Consider the following 21,488-nt stretch of genomic DNA (forward strand, 5'->3'; position numbering starts at 1 on the left):
AATAAAACTGACTGTAACCTTGTTTAAAATGACTGATTTCTACAGGTTTGAAAAATTATTTTCATCATCCCAACATTTAGCCTAATGTAAGTAAACAACTCAACAAAACATAATATATAGGTCTAGTCATTTTGAGATATTTTAATTGTAATACCACATTCATATTAATTTTGGCAGGAAAGTTGGTGAACTCTCAATTTACCTGAGTCTCCATCAGCATTGTCTTCTTCTTGCCTTTATCATTTTCTTTCTTTGATGTGACAGCTTTCTGCTTCTCTTTATTTATTTCTTGTTTCTGCAGCTCCTCCACATACGCATCATAGATCTCCCACTGCAAAGAGAATGGTGCTATTACAGTCAGCCCATGTGAACACATATGTTCACTAATGCTCCACAGTGTGAAAACAATCCTGGCCTAGACATCTCTTTTAAACAAGTCAGGGAATTCAATACCTGATTAGCGGTGGCAGAGAAGATGCAGCGTGGAGGAGGTTCAGTCTGGCAGCTCCTTTCCTACAGGAACATAAAAATGACTCCTCTAAAACTCTTGATGCACTAGGCTATGAATATTTCATAACACAGACATCAATACTGGGTTTTTCATACCCTCCTATATTTAAACTTTAAAGCTTTTGTAAATGTTAGATATGTCAACTGTGAAGAGTTGTGTTGAAATAAGACATAAGATGCTCCTCTTCCTACCCTCAGCGGGTTATTAAGGGTCTGGGACGCCCTCTCACTGAAGTTGAACTGGTTGGTAACTTTTGGCTCCTTCCTGTCTGTTTTTGAGGCAACGCTGTCTGGTCTGTCATCTTCTCCAGCTTCCTCCACATCCCCTCCATCCTCTAAGGGTGTAGCCTGTGGAAATCCAACAGGGGAAGGTGTTGTAGATCAAGTTACACTCTTGACTTATTTTACTTGAAATGTAATCAAAAGGACCCTGCAATGCATAGGTCAAAATGGAATTTACAATGCTCTGAACTTAGTTCAACAAAACATATTTTTACCGGGGTTTCTGGTTTGTCCTCATCAGGTTCGGCTCCAGTATCGACTGTTGCAGTCTCTGGACACATATAGAAATATGAAATCATAATCTGACTTTCTAAAAAATGAACACATCACTCTTTTTCAACTCTGAGGACATCTTCAATGTTAAGCCAAATGTTGAAAGTGACATCTTGTGGCACCAATTATACACTACACCTGAGAAGAAAACTTAACACTACATGCTAAAAAAAAAAAGATGTAACACCATGTGCAGTTGTTAAGGAAGAGAATAATGTATAACCCTTGAATTGCAAAGAAAGTGTTACTGTGATGTATTAACATATAATATTGTTGAAGCATATTTCAGTAACTACCGTCAGGGAGACCCTCCCTGGCCCTCAGTCTACGAGCCTCATCAGAGTCTTGATGCAGGAGGCTGCCCTCCAACACAAAGTGAACAGCCATCTGATCCACAACACTGGTAGGCTTGTAGGATCGTTCCTGGGAAACACAATAAGCAATGATGTGAGGAGCAGTGAGCACACAAACCTGTTTTATTTCATTTGCGTTATGCAAGAAGAAAATGTATGTCAATGAACCACTTTCATGGTATCAAACTCTCAAACTGGGAATAGTTTTAAATGTGACTAGCTAAGAGGGTGGCACGGATGTCTGCCTTCCTCATGAAAAAATCTTCAACATGAGGTGGCTCTAATACTGCAGTGAGGCATCTACAGTGAGTGATGTAAAGTAATAAGACTGGATATAACTTTGTTACCTTGAAGCTGTAGCGGACAATATTTTTGGGTGCATGAGGGTTGTTTGCAGTCAGAATCCTTGTGACTTCCTCCTTCAGCTCCTAATGATATCATTATAAATAAAGCAGAGTGCACAACAGCGTGGGTTACACATGCCTGACTAATTTGGCAAAGGTTTTGATTGATAGATATTGATTAATCTAGTTGGAAAAAAAGAATAGGGCAACAGCAGTAAAGTCTGAGCCAATGCGGCTGTCTTAAACTTGAGCAATGAAGATCTCTTACAGCCTCAGTGAGCTCCAGTTGATCTGGAGGCTTAAGTGCTTTCCCATGAGACCATTCGTCCCATCCATCACCTGTATCCACTCCCTCTTCCTCATCCTGCAATGTTAAATGTAAGATAGATTTATGTCTTGGTTAAATTAAAAATTACAAGTTGTAATAGCACACGTGTTTCCAATAATTCTTCATACTGCAGCCAGATGCCGGATTAAGAACTGTCATCAGTTTTTAGTATTTTGTCACAGGTTTGGCAGCTGGAAAAGCACCCACCTTTTTCTTACTTGCAGCTTTAGTTGACTTCACACCAGGTAAAGTTACCTTCAGAACAGTTGAGCCCTGTGTGACAACGATTGAAAACAGCTAAATAGTTAGCAAACTGCTGCAACAGTTTACTTAAAACAACGGTGTACCAATAATGGTATAACTGTCATTTTATTCAGTAGCTGTAGCGTAGCGTTACAACTTTTCTGAGTTAGCAAACGAAAGCTTTTGGTTGGTTGTTGTAAGCTAAGCGCTAGCTAAACAAAGTATTTACCTTTCTCATAGATGCGGCAGCGTTAGGCAATGGCATTGCGAAAAGACTGCAGGTTTAATGTCTTAATTACCTATTTAGTTTTGTGTAAAAAACAGCACCACGCCGTAAAAAGTTAAACTTTAAACAGTTTACGTTAGCTAAAAGCAACAGAAGACTCGCTCCTCTGCAGCTGCCTGCTGCTGTTTATAAGTTGCCAAGACAACCAGCCGCCTCGGTTATAAAAATTATCCGAGTTGTTAATTGCTGTTTATTATTATTGTCATTATACACACACCAACACCAACAAATACCTGATGGTAACTTTTGAAACAGCATTTTTGTTCCATTTTTTTTTTTTTTTTTTTTTTTGGAGTAATAGGAGTACAATAAAAGAGAAGAAATCTGTAAAAGAATAAGTAAATTTATGTGGAAATAAATAATAAAACATGGGGAAAAAATGAAACATGTGGGAATATAAGGACAAATAACAGAATATAAAATAACAATTCATGCTCATGATACTTGTCATGTCATGTTTCTGACAGGCTTGTGTGACTCTTATGTAGACACCTTCAAAATAAAGTGTTACCATATCTTGCTTAAGTCACAAAGGCATGTTCAAAAAATTGCCTAAGTCATTTATTTATCTTAAGTTACATAATTTACACACAGTGTTATTACTATGACAATAGCCATCCTTTGTTACACCCTTTTTGAGTGAAATGATCAATAAAGATGCTACACTTTTGGTGAAGTTTTTTGTGTTTTCTGCAAAACTTGAAAAAATTAGTTAGGCCATTATTTTAACAGGGTGACGATATGTATATAACATATTTAAATTCCCCGTCAGTGCATGAAATTACTTCACTACGCATTTCAGTATGATATGTCCTCTGATTGGACAGGCGCCTCATGAATATTCGATAGACCCGGAAGTGGGGCGGTACTGCTGTTTTGCTGTCGAGTCACCTCTGTCAGGATGGAGGAAAACGAACTGCTATCATGCTGAAAAACGAAGGATCCCGACAACCGAGCATCACCAACCGGGATAGTTAGACACAAGTCGCTTTTTTATCTTGACTACTGCATCGTTTCTGTAACGCTTTGCCAAAATGATGGAAGAAATCGACCGGTTCCAAGTACCCCCAGTCAACGGGGAGACACAGCCTTTGGTAAGAGATGAAAAGAGAAAAGCTCATCTTATGCATATAATTATATTCAATACAAACGGGAACATTTTTGTGTCGCTTAGTTGTGGGTTTATCGTGACAGCTGTGTCACATAATCTGCGTGTGGGAGCTAGCCGATAGCAATCTACAGTTTTGGGACAAACTGGAGCTCTGGAATGGGTGTAGATTAATTTTCTATAGATGAAAGGATAGCGGCTACCGTTATATATCTCTGCTTAGTGTGATTACATAAAAAATAACTGTAGTTAGTTACATATAGTAATTAAATAATAGACAAGCCTTCACTTTATTGTATCCTCGTAGCCAAACTACGCATTTGACTAAAATCATGATTTTTCCTAAATTCACGTCAGTATGCGCTTGTTTACATCAACACATAGCCTCCTGCTTTGACATTTCGTCATTTGGTGACGTGTTATTTGGGTCGGGATGACTGTTGGAGCCGAGAGCCTAAATGATCGCGTGAACAGGAGCTCTGTCCACACAGATACTGCAGACTGCAACCCTCAGGATGGTTAGCCCTAGCAGGCCCATAATAACATACTGTCTCCTTACATGATTTATCATAGGACACATACCTGACAGTAAAATTAGCAAACTATATCCTACAGCAGTAGCCAGTTATATGCTTCATTCTCCATTGCACTGTTGATAACATAATGGTGTATTCTTGTGTTTGAATGCCAGTATATATGTAATACAGGCCCGACCTGCACACTGGACAAGATCTGAAATGATAAGTCATCAATAACTTACTGAACCACTGTTTCATTTTGAGCTTTAATTTCATCTTATTTTTGGGCTACTATAGATAAATCTCATCTGGTGCCAGCCCCTTTCTCCATACTTCAAACAAAGCCATCTCAAACAGCTGTCCCCTTTTTATCTTTAAGTTTTTTGCCTCAGGGGTTTAGGCAAAAGCAGAGTTCTACTGTTCATTATCGTACCCGTGCTTTCCCCAGCCCTCCTCTCCCTGAGGCAAAACCCAAGCAGATATCACAGAAGAACCTCCATTTGCCGGTACAGAAAGTCTTTTATGCAGCAGCAATTGCCTCTCCTTATAAAGATTTGATCAGTCTGCTCTCATGTTTCCCCCAGTGAGATTTCTGTGGCAGTGAATCCAATATCAGAGATACTGGGGTTGTGGCTGCAGTGCATCTCTGTGGGTCAGATTCTGTCCTGTTAGAAATGGTATAGTTAATTTCCTATCACCTCATGTGATTTCTGTGCCTTAACAACACTGTGGGTCTCGTAAATGCTACCTGCTACCTTTTAGCAGTTAAATCCTCTGAAGCAGTCCCTCACTTTGAATGGAAACCATGTCTGATTGTGTTAGAATCACACTTGCTGTGCCACACATGGCCGTGCATTTTAATGCTAATAACTTCATTGTAATTCCTAAACCGCATGAATACACTTGGCACCTGCCTCCTTGTTGAGAATTAATTTCACACAAGTAAAACAGCTTTGTATAGAATTTGAGTGATTTGAATCACTGAGTTATTGTTTATTATCAAAGATGTTTCAAGCTTTAGATTTTTTGTAAATTATTCTTAATCTAATATTGTTTTTTAAATAAACAAATATTCCTAATATCTTCATTTTAAACAAACTGGCCTATCATTTACCGCAAGGACATTTGAGACTGACTCCTGTTGGCTAAATCTAATTATGACAGCTACAGCCAAGTTAACACTGTCATAAGGAGAACATGCAACTGTTCTGTTGGTCACCTGATGTATCAGTCTACGCTGCTATTGGCCAGTAGGAGGCTGTGATGTATAATCCTACCAATCATGCAGTGTCTGTGCTGTGTCAGCAACCTTGTGGCTCTTCATCATCAGAGGCAGTAAAGGAGTTGGAGGACAGGGTGATGAAGCTGATATCATTTATAGGTATATGTGTGTACACATGTTTTTGTGCGTGGCCGTGACCGTGAGAGAATGCAGGTGTGTGTTAATGCAGGTTGAGGGTCAGGGTTACTGACCAGGTTGACTTTTAATACATCAAAATGAAAGGTGTCACCCCCAATGTCAGAGGCCAGGTTGTGCTCATTTGTTAGTGACTGTCAGCACTTGCATATGGTTTAACAGGGAAATATAGGCTCTTAATGCATGTTTAAATCCACATGGCTTTGGCCCTGTTCAGCTAACTGCTGTGATCTAGGATTTAAAAATCTGTATTGATCAAAATAATTTAAATTATTGAAATCAAAGGCAGGATTGGCTGTTATTGTGATGTAATAGCAAAATTACCTTAGAATGCTTCATTCCAAAACAATATTGCTCTTACATCACAAAGTACATGCTGAGAGACATAACCTTGTATTGTATTAAGGTTTGGGATTTTTTTCTTCAGGCCAAAGTTTAGACTGATAAAGTATAAGCTGTTGCTTATTGTGGGCTACCCCCTAGTTGCTATCAGTAAATTGAGGCGTCTTATGTTCAAGAAGTGGCAGTGAATTCTGTCCCAGACAGCTTAATACTGGGTCCCTTTCATTATTCACTGCCAGTTCTGCTGAATAATTTCAAAGGGATTTACTTGACAGACTATATGACCCTACCTCATCACAGTATCTGTCCGCGGTGGAAGTGAAGTGTGAAAAACAAGAATGAAAAAAATCCTTTTGGGTAAGCCTTAATGATCCAAGGGAAGGGCCTGTCACAGAACAGAAAGAGCCTGTGTTTGTGCTCGTTACAGGGGGAAAGCCTCATCTGTGTGCTCTGCTTTCAGTGCTCCTTCCAGTGTTCATGCCGTAGTCACTGTAGCAGCTCTCATTAATTATTCCAGCCAAGTGAACGATGCTTCGTCGCCAGATGAGACTATTGAAGGTGTAATTGGCCATATTGGACCACAAAAAGATCCCTCCGCCTGTAATTCATCATCAGAGAAGTGGAGGCTACATTTCTTTCACAATAAGAGATGGATTGCTCTGACTGGCTGAACTCTGATAACAGTAACATAATGTCCTGCAGGTTACTTCCCCCCAAATGTTCAGAACTAGTTTCAGGAACAGATTATTTTTTTTACAAGTTAAAATGCATCTACTGTCTTTTATGTCCAGTCAGTCAAAGATTCCAAAAGTTTCACCCCTAAAAACCGTGCTCCAACTCAAAAATATCACATATTCAATTAGCCCGGAAACCGGTTGAATCTGCCCAGCTCGTGTTTTATTTGCTCTTGCAGATGAGTCCTGTTACTCCACTATTCAGACAGACAGATTTCCCCCAGGCCTGGACCTGAACGTGCCAATCACAACCATTTATCTCACAGGGTTTGATAGGATGATTGATGTTCAGTACAAATCACAAAACTCAGATCAAACTGTCAAACTAAGCAGCACTGATCAAATAATAATCAAGATTCTGTTACTGTGTTGCCTATTTCTCACCTCAAATATTTTCAGAAACTGTTTAGCTGTAATATAACCAGGCCGTCATGTTTTTCTTGCATGGAAACAGACCAAGCATAGCCGCAACATGCATGTGACCCTCAGCAAGGGCTGGGCGATACGGACCAAAAGTCATATTCCGATATATTTAGGCTGAATATCGATATACGATATATATCCCGATATTTTTATCACAAAGTGAGAGCAAATGTTCAGTCAAAATCAAAGCCAAATATGACATGTCAAAGTAGTTTTATTGAAACTTAAGTGAACATTAATACTGTATTACAACAGGAGTACTTTTAAAAAAAAAAAATCAAAGCTCCATAAAGTGCACATTTAAATAAAAATCTTAAATAAAAATAGCCTATAAAATAAAATAGGCCAATCTTTTTCTGAAATAAATCTATATTTTTATGAGAAAAGAATAACGAACATTACAAAAGAACTAAATATGACAAACCCCAGTAAGGGCATCATTTATAAAGAAAGGGAAAAAAAAGAACTATATCGATATGTGTGATATGGTCTAATTCCATATCACATTCGAAAATATATTGATATATTTTTTATAACGATATATCGCCCAGCCCTACCCTCAGTGCCGTCATATGTTTTGTCGGGGTTCGCTTGTTGAAGACACCCTTGGAAATCAAAGATGAACTAAGAGGTTTGACACTAATGCACATTTGCGATTTAGTCTGCCGTTGCCATGGTAATATTCAACAATATGACCTATGCATCTAAACATACAATATATACACATAACATAAACATATACTAGTTTCGCCACTACTCAAGCTTCTTTTTGCTTGGATTTAGCTTGTGCATCTGAACATGTTACATGATGCTGTTTTACCAGATGTTGTTGTTGGCAGCTTGTTTTTAAATGTGTTACATGAAAATTGATATGCAAAATAAGCTTCTCACTGTCCCTGCTAAATACTCATGAATTTTTTATCAGGCCCTGTGAGATTGGATAAGCTCTACTGGTCTCGCGGAATTGGCCTAAATTCCTTGTGTTTAGTTCTGTAATACCATGAAAACGTTTTGATGAAATAGATTGAGGCATATCGGTGTCCAGACCTATTTATTTTGTAATCCCCCTCAGTCCCCATGCAATCTTTAAAGACACTTTCGTTTTCATGCATTTTTAAAAAAGCTTTTTATTAAGTATAAACAGGTCCAGGCCTGTAAGGTGTCCTTTAGATCTTTAAAACTTTGGTTATATTTTTTTTAATTTCACATTCATAAAATATATTTATTCAAGCAGTACACTCTGTCTGTATAAAGTTGAGCCTATATGAATTTTCTTTGAAAGTTCTTTCAGCTCCAGTTTTTTAATTGCTTGAGGGATTGTTTAAATATACCAGCTATGTCTCTGGAGAGAATACAGAGTTATTGAAAGCCAAAGCCTGGTAGCCTTGGTCCATGTGGCCTGTGGAGACCCTCAGAGAGCAACAAGGGGAGGCCTGTAGGATCAACATAATGTGGAGCTCTGTTAGCAGAGCAGGCCAAGCGCAACCCAGCTCCCTTCTCTCAATCTGGGCAAACGGTGGCTCCAACAGCAACCCCCTCTGTTCTCCCACGGCCTCCTCCCCATGCCATCACCGCTCACACATAAAAGAGACGGAGCCAGAGACATAGGCAGAACACTCGAGCCTATTGATGCTGCAAAGCAGGCAGCTATAGTCGCACATAGGCTTGGGAAATCTCGCCAGGGTATTGGACACAAGCAGCTTCTAAAAAAAGAGCTGATTTTCTGGGCTGTGTGGGCCTGCGCCAGCCTTGTGATAAATCAGTGGGGTGCTCTCAGTGCTGAGTTGATTGTGCCCGCAGGACTGTGTTCAATTGCAGGTCTCCAATGGAAGTAGAGCACAAGTTGATTGGAAGTGTATTACTAGAAAACAGCTTGGGTCCAGGTTTAATCCCTGTCAGCTTCTGAATTAGCAAACAATATATTCGAGATTGTGCTAAATAAGATGTCAGTCAGTGGTAGAGAATTTACTCAGACACAAGTAAAAGTACTAGTACCACTGTGGAAATAGTAACTGGTAAACATCCTGCATTGAAATGATGTTTGTGTAAAAGTATGTAAGTCTAAATCTTTATGTAATAAAAGTATAAAAATGTCCCTTTCTGACTCTATTCTAAATTATCATGCATTTTTACATTTTTACTAGAGCCTAACAGATATTGGATTTTTCAGACCGATTCCGATTTTTAGAGGAAAAATTCACTGACTACCATATGACAGTTGATTTTCTGAGAATAAAAATAGGCATTTTTATGGGGATTGTGCACTGATTTTACACTGATAAGACTCTGCAAAGCTACTCTGAAGGCTGCCTTCTTTAAAGAATAACTTATTAAAGTATTTATAACAGTATTAGACATGATACTACATGTATTACATTTTCAAGGCATTATTGATATGAAAATATAAAAATAAAATAAAGAATAAAAACAAACACTGGAGAAAGCAAAATAAACTCTTCTGTTCAGTACCGCTGGATTGCTCACCATTTAAATGAAAAGAAAATAATACATAAAAATAAAATAAAATAGCAGCATTTTTAAATTAGTCCTAGTATCAAATATGTGGTTGGTTAAGGTGAGCTCATTTTGAACAATTGTATATAGGAGTTGAATTGATGATTGATATTTTCATTATAGATTAATAAATTGATTGTTGATTTGTTAAAAGTCTGAAAATAGTGAGAAATGCCCATTCACTATACTGGTTTCGTCCAAACAACACTTAAACCTCAAAATCATTAAAAATACATTAAAATAATTACACTACATATTTGTGAAGCTGAAACCATGAAATGTATTTACATAAAAAATGACTTTAACCATAAAAATAGTTAGCTATTCATTTTCTGTCAGGTGACTAATTGATTATGACTTATTGTTTCAGCTGTACCAGTATTATAAACTGTTTGGAAATTTCCTTTATGACAAACTATATTTTATTAACTTCATATGTTTTGTGTATAAAAATAACTAGTTAATAAAGCTGTCAGGTAACTGTAGAGAAGTAAAAAATACAACATTTTCCTCTGAGCTCTTGTGAGGTAAAAATGGCTTGAAAAGGAAGTACAAGTAGTTAAAAGGCAAGGCAAGGCAAGTTTATTTGTATAGCACAATTCAACACAAGGTAATTCAAAGTGCTTTACATACACATTAAAAACAGCAAGACACAATTGAAAACAGTAAAAACAGTCAATTAAAACAGGGAAATAGAAATAAAATGATACATGTATGTACCAAATTTCATGCCGATACGACATTCCTGTGCGAGGGGCTGAATTTTCTTGACTTTCAAGGGGGCGCTGTTGAGTCATTTTGCCACGCCCATTCCTGGGACCACTAGAATACGTAAATTTAAGCGGAGATTTATGTATATTCCAAAAATGGTGACTTTTTGAATATGATAAAGCCCCCAAAAAGGCAATTTACTTTGAGGGAAAAAAAGTATAATAATAATAAAAAACGGACCAATTACAAAAGGGTCCTTGCACCGTTAGTGCTCGGTCCCTAAATATAAATAGGATAAAATAAGATACAGCAGGATAAGAAAAGAGATAAAATAATAAAAAGCACAAGTCAAACATTGTGTAGTTAAAAAGTAAGGGCAGTAGAGTAGAGCAGATAAGTGTTAATGTTAAGAGTACGCTTCAGTAAAATGTGAACTTAACCACAATACTCGAGTAAGTGTACTAAGTTACATTCAGCACTGTATTAATTTGTATCTAAGCTAACATGCTCTGTACTCTGCCTTTTTTATTCTAGGACCCAGCAGCGTCTTCCACCTCCGAGGCCGACCCTGACACCAAGGGGGAGACTGTGGCCATGAACTACAAGCCCTCACCGCTGCAAGTCCAAATAGGTATCACACCAACACACTGCAGAGCAACACAAGACATCACACTTTATTATTAACCCATAAGAACCCAGACCAGTTATCCTTAAGGGAAAGTTATGGGGGATATACCACCATTTCTGATGTGTTTTCAAAAATACTATCCCTAAATGTCAAAGATCTGTGATGTGACATAAACATTACATTGGGCGCTTATAGTATTTATGTTTATAATATTCGTATTTTAAGATAAAAAAAAAACTAGACACAAATTTGCCTTTTTCTCTGCATCCCCACAACATCTATCAAAATTGTGACATTATTAGTTCCGTTTAACAACAAATTATTTTTTAGATTTGTTTTAAAGTAGCATAATAATAATAAATCGATAATAAATAGATACTAATAACCATGTGTCTTTTTGCTTATCAAAATTGTGACTTTAATTTGTTCAGGAAATATGGTCAAAACTAGTTAAATCCAATACTGGACACCGTATTAACGGATTAGAATTGTTGAATTGGTTTAAACTTAGCCTAGTAACAAAAAATAGAAGATTTAACGTGTTTGTTACACGGGTGTCACTATGGGTTCTTATGGGTTAAGGTTTATCAGTAAGAAGGAGCAAATGCTGGAAAGCCATTGTAGAACAAAAAAGAATTTAACACATCTGAGAAGGAGATTTGCCATGGGCTACGGCACTATGCAGATTTGTGTTCCAGCATCATGAAAGGTCAAATGAGCAAACGCATTGTGTTTGTAGCCTGTTGTCTGTCAGGGAAATGATATTCTTCAGCACTGTGTCTCCTCTCACTGTCTGAGGTGTCTGAATGTTTCTGAGCTACCTGTCCTGTTTTACTGTGTCACACTGTAAAACCCTTTGTTACTCTCAGGATTCTTCATTTTGATTTAGTCTCAAGGGCTCTGTTTAAAAATAAAAAAAGCCTTGCTGAAAAATATTGTTTCCTGAAAACTCACACTGAAACTCAATTTGTCAAAGAATGACATCATCTATACCAGTGTTTCCCAACATTTTAGCTCTAAGGGTACCTCCCAGCCCTTTCATTCATTTCCAGTGTTTTTTTTCTAATGTTTTTTCTAAATCTTTATGTAATAAAAGTATAAAAATGTCCCTTCTGACTCTATTCTAAATTATCATGCATTTTTACATTTTTACTAGAGCCTAACAGATATTGGATTTTTCAGACCGATTCCGATTTTTAGAGGAAAAATTCACTGACTACCAGTATGACGGTTGATATACGGAATTATTGAGAATAAAAATAGGCCTTTGTATGGGGATTGTGCACTGATTTTACATTGATATGACTCTGAAGGCTGCCTTCTTTAAAGAATAACTTATTAAAGTCCTCTCACTGTCAGAGGTGTCAGAATGTTTCTGAGCTGCCTGTCCTGTTTTACTGCGTCACACTGTAAAACTCTTTGTTACTCTCAGGATTCTTCATTTTGATTTAGTCTCAAGGGCTCTGTTTTAAAAAAAAAAAAAAGCCTTGCTGAAAAATATTGTTTCCTGAAAAATCACTCTGAAACTGACTGAATCACTCACTGAAACTCAATTTGTCAAAGAATGACATCATCTATACCAGTGTTTCCCAACATTTTAGGTCTAAGGGTGCCTCACAGCCCTCACACAGCCCTTTCATTCATTTCCAGTGTTTTTTTCTAATGTATAACACTATTGATTCTATATAAGTCGATATTAACAGTGTTTTTATACAACTGAACTGTCGATATTTAGGATGGTTTGATCAGCTACTCGTACTACTTCTACTGTTTATTCATTATTTTAAGATTACTTTTCCAACCCTTTTCTATTTGGTTCTCTGCTAATTATTCAAACTGTTTAGTCAGTACTTTAAGGTAAACATTTCAGCCATTTATCCATTATTAAAAAATAACTTTTAATAACCCTTCACCCATTACTTTAAGATGAATATTTGAACTCTTTAGTCAGTGCAACTAAATAAAATAAATATTTCTAACAACTATATATATATATATATATATATATATATATATATATATATATATATATATATATATGTTAAGTTAACCATTTAAAATAATCAAACCCATTACTTGATTACTTAAATAAATCCATTACGTTAGGTTAATAATCCAAACTCTCTATTCAGTACTTTTAGCAAAAAAACTCCGACCATATTTTTTGAATCCACTGTATCCATTAATTTAAGCTCATTATTTATAGAAGAGAATCAAATAGAAAGGAAATCTTCATTGTCATTGTAAACAATACATGAAATTTGGGGTATTTCACATCATTTTAAACAAAACAGACAGCTTTATTATACAATCAGTCCTTCCATAATACACATATCACTCACACAGTACCTGTGGTTAACAAAAAAGAGAAGTAATATATATATAAATATGTCTCTGTTAAAGATAAGACAGTAGAACTCTTTGTCACTACTGTAGCTAAATACTTTAACTGTTTATCCATTACTATTAACTTATTATTTGAACTGTTTACTCATTACTTTTAGCTGCCTGTTCAAACTTTGGTGCTCACTTACTAACTAGTTTTTATACTCTCGTACTTAATTGCAAATACATGTAGTGTTCAGGTGTTACAGCCTATATATATAGGCTGTAACACAGGTAACATAGGCTGTATATATATATATATTCTTTCAATCCAATCATACTTCCTTTGTGCTCCGCAATCTTTATAAGTACCTCAAGTAGAAGTAGTAGAAGTACCCCCTGGAGTATAAGTACCCCTGATTGTGAATCACTGCTGCCTGTGCAGGCTTTACTGTACTGAACTGTATGGAACTTGAACAAAATCATATACATCTACAACTGATGGTCATGAATTTGGGGTTAATTGATGCATTTACTGATGACCTCACATCCTGTGGTTGCCCAGAGAAACAGAGGGACCTTGCCAGGAAGGGATCAGTAAAGAATGGCACCGTGGGAAGTCCTGTCAATCAGCAACCCAAGAAGAATGCCAGGACAAGGTAACAGCTTCCACTGCCTACTTGTTTCCTGTTATGTTTACCAACTCGACCACAAATGTTAACCTTTGCATCAATTAGCATCTCAAGCAATATGCGTTTGTATCCTCTGCTTAGCCTGCTATTTAAATTGTTATTTGCTGCCAGTGTGTTGGGGGACGCCATCAGACTTCCTAATGTTGAAGCGAGGCTTATTAGAGAAGATGTGTTTGTTTGTTTGACTACTAAAAAAAAATCACGGATCACTGAGCATAAACCCAGTACAACCCACAACATTGACAACTGGCTCATCTGTCTAATCCCACTCCCTGGTGGATTAGTGAAAATATAAGAAAGGCTGCCGACTAGTCTGGACCCCGAGTCACAGAGGGAGAGAAATAATCTAGAAACGCCTGCAGTCTGAAGGCTACAGATTAGCCCCAGTTTTAATGTCTTTGTGGCCTGTATACTAAGAGGAGTGACAGTTATTCTATAGCTGTCTTACATGATTTGAAATGTATTTTGTTTCTGTAAGAATGCATTGTACTGCTTGGGCTTTTGTTAATTGTTGAATGCTTTTTCAAGTTTTATCTTCTGTCTTCTGTGTCGTCTTTGTGTTCTGTGCCGTTTTTTCTGCGCTCATCTTCAGGTTGGTGGTGCCGAACAAAGGCTACTCCTCTTTAGACCAGAGCCCAGATGAGAAGCCCCTGGTAGCACTGGACACTGACAGGTAATCACATTATTGAAGTTTAAAAAAAACACCAAAATCTGACACAGGTCGAAAAACTTTTCAAGCCAACCTAAAAGTAAAATTTGCTAACGTGTATAGGTCTCACTCTGTCATGATGGTACATTAATCCATAGAGCAACTTTAGAGAGTTCTTAACAGAATCCTAAAAAGGGGGCAAAGCCTCTCCCACGGCGCAGGATTAGAGGATAGTGGGGTGAGGATTTGGACAGGGAAAAGCGGCTCAGAGGGAGTGCTCGCTTCCACCCTGTACCAGCAGGTCTGCATTTGACACAGCTGAGTCCCACCCTTTGTCCTCCGTATGCTGCTACACGAGGGAAACTCTCGTGTGAAATGAGCACCCAACCAGCCAACCAGCCTGACATCATGTATTGCATCATACACGACCTTTGACGAGCTTTCTGAGTCACAGACACACAGGACACCCGCTTGTTTATTGTCCACATTTTAGATTCACATGCACAGCCTTCACACAATAATCAGTCTGTTCTGTTTGTTTACAGTGTATGAAAGGCAGATTACTCATTTGGGGGAAAAGGCTCGTTAGCTGCATTTGCATGATATCATTTCTCCTTAGATCACATCTTATATGAAACAGCTTGCTATGGTCCTGTATGTTGTTAAACATGTGCTATAGTCTGTATGTCTGTCCATTCATCTCTAATAAAGCGAATATTTTCCAAAGATATCAAGAGACTGCAGCAGATTGTCTCTGTTAACTAATGTTAGCCGTTTTTAAAGTGTACTGTTGTACTGTATAATGCCCTCTGTGGCTCTGGAGGACATTTTTCATATCTATGAAAATAAATAAATAACCCAGATGATGTCCTCAAGGTCATTTAGAGGCTATATAATGTTAACCCTCTAAACCTCAAGCAGTTTTAGGCTATTTTCCCCCTTATGTCACATTTTACTCACTGTGGCCCTGTGTTTCACTGCAGTACATAAGCCCTGTATCTCTACGGAAACAGCACAACAATGGCTAAAAAGCGGGATAACTACACAATAATACACTGATTATCTTTTTTTTTTCAAGAAAAATAATCGAAGTTGAATTTCCCATATAATTTATATTACAAAAATCTGTATTTATATTTATATTATGAAAATATTGGGGTCTCCACATGCTATACATATTTATCTATTTACATTTTTATAACCTGTCCTTTACTCTTTGCTCCGTACAAACAGCATATAGTTCAGTCCAAGTTTCACAGAATATTTGCCATTTGACTGTTTTTTTACAGTAGCGCAAATGGTTTATTTTCGATGAAATCTTAAATGAGACATAAGGTGGTTTTGATGAAATATCCCTAGTTTAAGCTTCAATTTAGTTATTTTCCCTGATTGAAGTGCTTGTCACATATGATTTGTCCCTGTACCATAAATAATTTAAAAACTTGACAATAAGTTTTACAGTACCTGGCTATGATAAATGGTTTCATTTTGGCATTTTTTAGACGTAAACAGACAGTTCAGAGAGATCATTTCCCTGATTCAAAAGAGAGTCGATATTAAAGTCAGATCAAAGTCAGACCATGGTATTTACGCTTGTGTTTAACTGCTGATGTCTCCTGTCTTTCAGTGACGATGACTTCGATATGTCCAGATACTCCTCATCAGGATACTCCTCAGCCGAGGTGAGATGTCTGAGGGACCAGGTATCTATACACGCATTATACTGTTTCACTGCGTCATTTGCTGAATCCACAAACATCACCACCTGATCACCCAGTTCCATTGTCACAACCCTCACACCAGGTATATGTGCACCCATTGAAAAAATGTATTCTGGCTTCTCTGAGGAATCATAGTCATAGCCATCTTTAATGATTTACCAATAATTCTCATCGAGAGTCCTCTTCATTTCTTCCTCCAAGAGTAGAATATTTTTGTTTGTCTATGTTTCTTCCCTCATCCTGTTTCTGTAAAATTAAATTGAATCGATTCACCATGTTAATTAACATCAATAATAAGATTTTTAGAATCAACATAGGAACTAATTTAACTAACAAGGTCGTTCCTAGGTTAAGAATTTATCAAAACCGAAGCTTTGCTGATACTGTCTTCTCCGTTTTGCACCTGCAGCAGATCAACCAGGACCTGAACATCCAGCTCCTGAAGGATGGGTACCGGCTCGATGAGATCCCCGATGACGAGGACCTGGATCTTATCCCCCCCAAAGCAGTCAACCCCACCTGCATGTGCTGCCAGGCTGCTCCCTCTACAGCCTGTCAAATCCAGTAGCACCATTTCCCCCCTAAAAAAAACTCCTGCCTGCCACCTGCACTGAATCCAACTACTGACCAGAGTGGCAGCAATGAGGAGAAACTATCGGCTGGCAATGGCACAAAGGGAAAACAAGGGTTTATAAATGCTAAATTAAGAAATGGAGATCAAGTCTTTAGAAAAGTCAATATGTACAGTATCTGTGCGCGTTCCTCCTATGGTAGGATCTGTGCATCTTACTTGATTGACGGCAGAAACATTACCTCTAAGGAAAACATGTTACTTTCGCTTCTTCTTCTTTTGACTTCAATCTCATGCTTGTGGATATTTTGGCTCTCAAGGACCCTGAGGAACTGTGCGACATTGTGGAAGAACTGAAATGAAATTGTGCGAACAAATACCTGAAATGGTGACAAGGTGACTATTATCGTGCCAGTGCATCATCCATGGAATCTACTTCTACTCGTGTGTCGATGGACAAGAACAGATTAGAAGTTTAGTAGTGGCCATTGTTTTTTTTTCTTTCAGCCAGTCTGCTTTGTCTTCCTGAGTGTATATATGTGTCAAACATGAAAATGACATGCCTGTCTAAATATGTCCAAGAAAGTAGTGCTAAATCATCAAGCTCCTGATGAAACACGAATGCTTACACTCAGAACACTATGAGAGTAATTCCAGTTTTCTTTTTCAAGTTTGTCTGTTACACCAAGGTTGTACTGCTTAATTGTTTCATATTCAGTGAAAAAAAAAGCTGAAAACAAATAGTTTTGCATGTTGCCTGTTAACACTGTCCTAATGACCAGCTTGTGCAGATGATTCATCAGTTTTTATTACCTGATTGAACACATCCTTGTGCCGATGAGACATTATGTGAGGCGTGCTTTTAAGAACATCAAATTAGTAATATTTAGGTTTACCCAGTGTAATATCAGTAGATATAGAGAGACAGTTGTAGAAACAGCTCTTGAGTTTGTGTGTACTTCCTTTGCGTTTGTCCCTGTTAGCCCTGACATGAGAGGATGTGTGAGAGGAGCAAAAAGGCAGTCACTCCCAGTGAATGTGGTTACAAAATAATAATAATGAGAGGCTTAGAATATGTGCAAATACATAAAAGGCTGTGCAATTTTTGCTGCTCCAGTCATGGGTTCTGAAGAATGTCCATAAAGTGATTCCATATTGCCGGATTGAAATGAAATATGTTATTGCGCCTAGTCCTGCCCTACTGTGCTGTGAGTGGCAGATTATCTCGATATAGCAATGTGCTTTTCCTGCTCTTGCACTCTACTCTTACTGTTGCAAGATTGTGTGTTAGATTTTACTCATTTAGTAGTTGGCTAGTTAGCTAGCTGGCTTGCTAGTTCCATGTTTTCATGCTACACTGATAAAAGAAAATGAGCCGAACAAAGTTGTCACTCATCTGGGGACAGCAATGTGCTTTCATACGCTGTACCAAGTCTTTGTTTATGAAGCATTAAGGTGTTACATTTTTCTAGTTAGCTAGTGGATGGCTACTGAGCTAGCTAGCTTTCTAATTCCACCACATCTTGGGATAACAATGTGCTTTCCTATGGTGTAAGAAGAGAGTGTAGATGAGGCATAAAGTTGTTCAATGCTATGCACTAGCTAGTGGCTGGCTATTTAGCTAGCTAGCTTGCTTGCTGATTCCACCACCTTTCCATGCTACACTGGTGAAAGAAAATTAACAGTGTCACTTATTTAGCGATAGCAATGTTCTGTCCAACGCTGTGACAAGAGTGTATGGCTTAAGCATTAAGTTGCTTGTTTTTTTTGGATGCTAGCTAGCCTACTAAAGATGTGTTGAAGTAACCAGTATGGGGTCATCCCTATGTTCCCTGGGACCTATGTTCCCCGGGTCATATATTCCCCGCTCGAGGAACATAGGACCCTTTATTAGAAAAAAGGTCCTATGTTCTCTGTTTTTCCCAAAAAGGGTCATATGTTTCCCTGTAGCAATACATACTGGGGAGCATAGGACCCTTTGGGTTAGGGTTAGGTTACGCCTATTTGCAGCCCATAGGCCTACATAGGCCTATTTGCCATGGAATTTGTCAGTAATGGTGGAAAAAGTAACAGACAGAGGAACATAGGACCCTTTTTGGGAAAAGCAGGGGAAAAGGGTCCCGGGGAACATAGACACGCTCCCACAAGTACTAGCCAATCACAGCACAGCAGGTTGGGGGAAAAAACTGAATTGAATGGGATTTTTTTTTCTTGTCTTGTTTTTCAGAAAAGGAAACTAGTTTAGTATTAAGTGTATTTGGTTTGTATGGTTGTACATCTGCACATGCTCCCTTTGAGCTTTATGATAACCAATTTGTATGATTTGATTTGGGGACAAGAACTGTATATGTAGCACCGGACACAGCTGTGTATTGTCGATGCTTTATGCCAATGGATGTTTCCCATGATGTTGAAAAGGAAGTAGTTATTTTTAGGCAGTACTAAATGCATACTGTTTATTTGTCATTACTACATCACTCCTAAAGACATCTCTAGAGCTTGATGGGCATCAGTTGTTTTGTAGTCAGTGTTAATAATCACTTGCATGTGAATCTGCTCTGAAACAAATGATGGTGGAAGATCACACAGGCTTTCCCAAAAACACAAAATACAATATATGAAAAACATTTTCTATTTATAACATAACTTAAACCTAGATAAGTTCTGGTAATATAACTGCAGTCCTAATTATGTGTGCACTTTACACTGTGGTGTAAGTAATTCTTTCTGGTAGCATTCGGTATATATCATGTATATGGGATATGAGATCTGGATGTTAAATTACTTCTGAAATACTGTGTGCATCTACTATGAACCTCGATTACCTTTGTGGACATATTGCAGCGTTTTTTAGGAAACATTGCATTAATCTTTCATAACTGATGCTCTGCTGATTTTGTTAGCATGTTTACAACTTGGAGGTTTTACATTTTTATGAAAATTCATACAGAAACCACCGCAACCAATGTCGCAACCAATGTCCTTTTATCGATCAGTGTGAAATGTAAGACTCTAAATTACTGAGGTGCCAGATCTGCAAGCATGGTCAAGAAAGGAAGTTTTTGCTCTAGTCAAAGGAATGAATGAATTGTACTGTGTGTGAGTAAACTGAACTAAAGCTACTTAAGAAGAGAATAAAAATGCTAATTCTATCTGCTAACCTTTAGGAGGACATATACTTTATATTATTACTGTTGTACCTGATACAGCCTCAATGTTTCTATTGCATTTGAGTTATTAAAAAAAGGAAACAAGAATTTTAAAAAATACATTTAATTTGCAAATAAGGTGCCATGGATGTAGTTAATAAAATTACTTGCAGTAAGTAGAAAAAAATACATGAATGGTACAGTAGGTCAGGTAATATGTCACTAATAAGGTGTGTGTATAGCTGTTTACGGTTAGCATTGAGGGCCTGACTGTCTGATTGACTCTGGTGCTGATTTTCTTTTCTCTATCATTAACATCATCCTATTAAATTCACACACAGGCCGTCACAGGCATGTGCACTACTCCCGGCCAATGTCGTCTCAATCGGGACGTTAGCTTCACTAATCTCTTAAGTTCAGAGTCTAAAGTAATGCATTGTAACAGAAGCTATTTATTTGCAGTTGTGTGTGTTTTAATTTATTTTTCAAGAATGGGAAATAATTCTTATGCAGACAGATGCTTTTGTTTTTTTTATTTGTCAGGTGCTTATTATGATGATTGTGAACTGGTTCCATTTAGATTTTAACAGTGTCAAAGTTCTGTGTATAGTGCAACATATCAAAAAATAAATATTAGATATCTGAAGAGTGGTTTTCCTTCCTTCTTTAATTGTACATTTGCATCTGCCATTTCTGTTTCTTTTCTTTTACATATTTCACCAACAGACTCTCAAGCCCTCCTATCCTCCAGCTCCTCAGACTGTTTCAGACTGTTGTCCCTGCAGGAGATGAAACAAATAGCTACTGTACGAAACACTTTGTCTGCCTCCCACACAGTCTCTGCTGGTGATGTGTGATTACCTACTGAAGTGACTGAATATAACTCTGCAGCCAGGAAAGAGCTGATGGGGAGGAGGGATGGATTGATGGATAGATAGAGAAGAGAGTGTGAGGGCGTGGGGGTTGGGTATTTGTGATTAGCCTTGAGTTGATCCCTTTGGGAGCAGATGGTGAATGGTGGCTTACCTACAGAAAACGCCTTGAATCCCACATGCTAGTTTGTGTCCACGCTGCAAGGAGTAGCACTGAAGTTGAGGAAGGCGTAGTAAAAGGGCTCATGAGACAGGTGAGGAACATTCCCATGACCAAAATGATGCTAGTAGAACATTCCATGGTTATAGATATGATATGTTATTATTGTGACCTGTGGAAGCTCCTTATGTAGGGTTTGTTTAGACTTGTTACTCTCTACATGGCCAGATGGATCTTCAGTCATCAATTCCTGATGAAGTTGTCAAGAGTATCTCTATTTTAAACTACAAAAAAAAATGTTTACCATGATTAATGTGTCATGTGTATAGTCTGGC

At 37.8% G+C, this 21,488-nt stretch overlaps 2 protein-coding genes across 3 annotated transcripts in view; one reads left to right on the forward strand and one right to left on the reverse strand.

The window, feature by feature from the left end:
* The window catches only part of dnai1.2 (dynein, axonemal, intermediate chain 1, paralog 2), a 32,599-nt gene extending 29,855 nt beyond the window's left edge, over positions 1 to 2,744 (reverse strand). Inside the window, exons 1-9 of the mRNA XM_059329364.1 lie at positions 2,563 to 2,744; positions 2,298 to 2,363; positions 2,031 to 2,126; positions 1,766 to 1,846; positions 1,362 to 1,488; positions 1,008 to 1,063; positions 703 to 858; positions 454 to 513; positions 203 to 331 (exon numbers count right to left, since the gene is read on the reverse strand). Of these exons, the coding sequence (XP_059185347.1) occupies positions 203 to 331; positions 454 to 513; positions 703 to 858; positions 1,008 to 1,063; positions 1,362 to 1,488; positions 1,766 to 1,846; positions 2,031 to 2,126; positions 2,298 to 2,363; positions 2,563 to 2,598 (807 nt within the window). The 5' untranslated portion in view covers positions 2,599 to 2,744. The remainder of the gene's footprint in view (positions 1 to 202; positions 332 to 453; positions 514 to 702; positions 859 to 1,007; positions 1,064 to 1,361; positions 1,489 to 1,765; positions 1,847 to 2,030; positions 2,127 to 2,297; positions 2,364 to 2,562) is intronic.
* Positions 2,745 to 3,491: 747 nt separating this feature from the next.
* On the forward strand, positions 3,492 to 20,767 carry fam219aa (family with sequence similarity 219 member Aa). 2 transcript variants are annotated; one of them, XM_059329209.1, is made up of 6 exons: positions 3,492 to 3,713; positions 10,921 to 11,017; positions 13,905 to 13,998; positions 14,624 to 14,704; positions 16,308 to 16,383; positions 16,811 to 20,767. In XM_059329209.1, the coding sequence occupies exons 1-6, from the start codon at positions 3,654 to 3,656 to the stop codon at positions 16,967 to 16,969; spliced, it is 567 nt and encodes a 188-aa protein (XP_059185192.1). In that variant the 5' UTR covers positions 3,492 to 3,653; the 3' UTR covers positions 16,970 to 20,767. The 2 variants fall into 2 exon arrangements, with proteins under 2 accessions (XP_059185192.1, XP_059185193.1); XM_059329210.1 differs by having other exon boundaries at positions 16,308 to 16,362.
* Positions 20,768 to 21,488: the final 721 nt, after the last annotated feature.

Source organism: Centropristis striata, chromosome 3 (genome assembly GCF_030273125.1).
Source record: "Centropristis striata isolate RG_2023a ecotype Rhode Island chromosome 3, C.striata_1.0, whole genome shotgun sequence".
Lineage (NCBI taxonomy): Eukaryota > Metazoa > Chordata > Actinopteri > Perciformes > Serranidae > Centropristis > Centropristis striata.

Bases quoted from the DNA above. Each gene is read 5' to 3' on its own strand.
- fam219aa (XM_059329209.1), top strand. From the start codon at position 3,654: ATGATGGAAGAAATCGACCGGTTCCAAGTACCCCCAGTCAACGGGGAG. The intron at 14,705-16,307 runs GTAATCACATTA...CCTGTCTTTCAG, and splicing joins GTAGCACTGGACACTGACAG to TGACGATGACTTCGATATGT. The intron at 16,384-16,810 runs GTATCTATACAC...TTGCACCTGCAG, and splicing joins TGAGATGTCTGAGGGACCAG to CAGATCAACCAGGACCTGAA.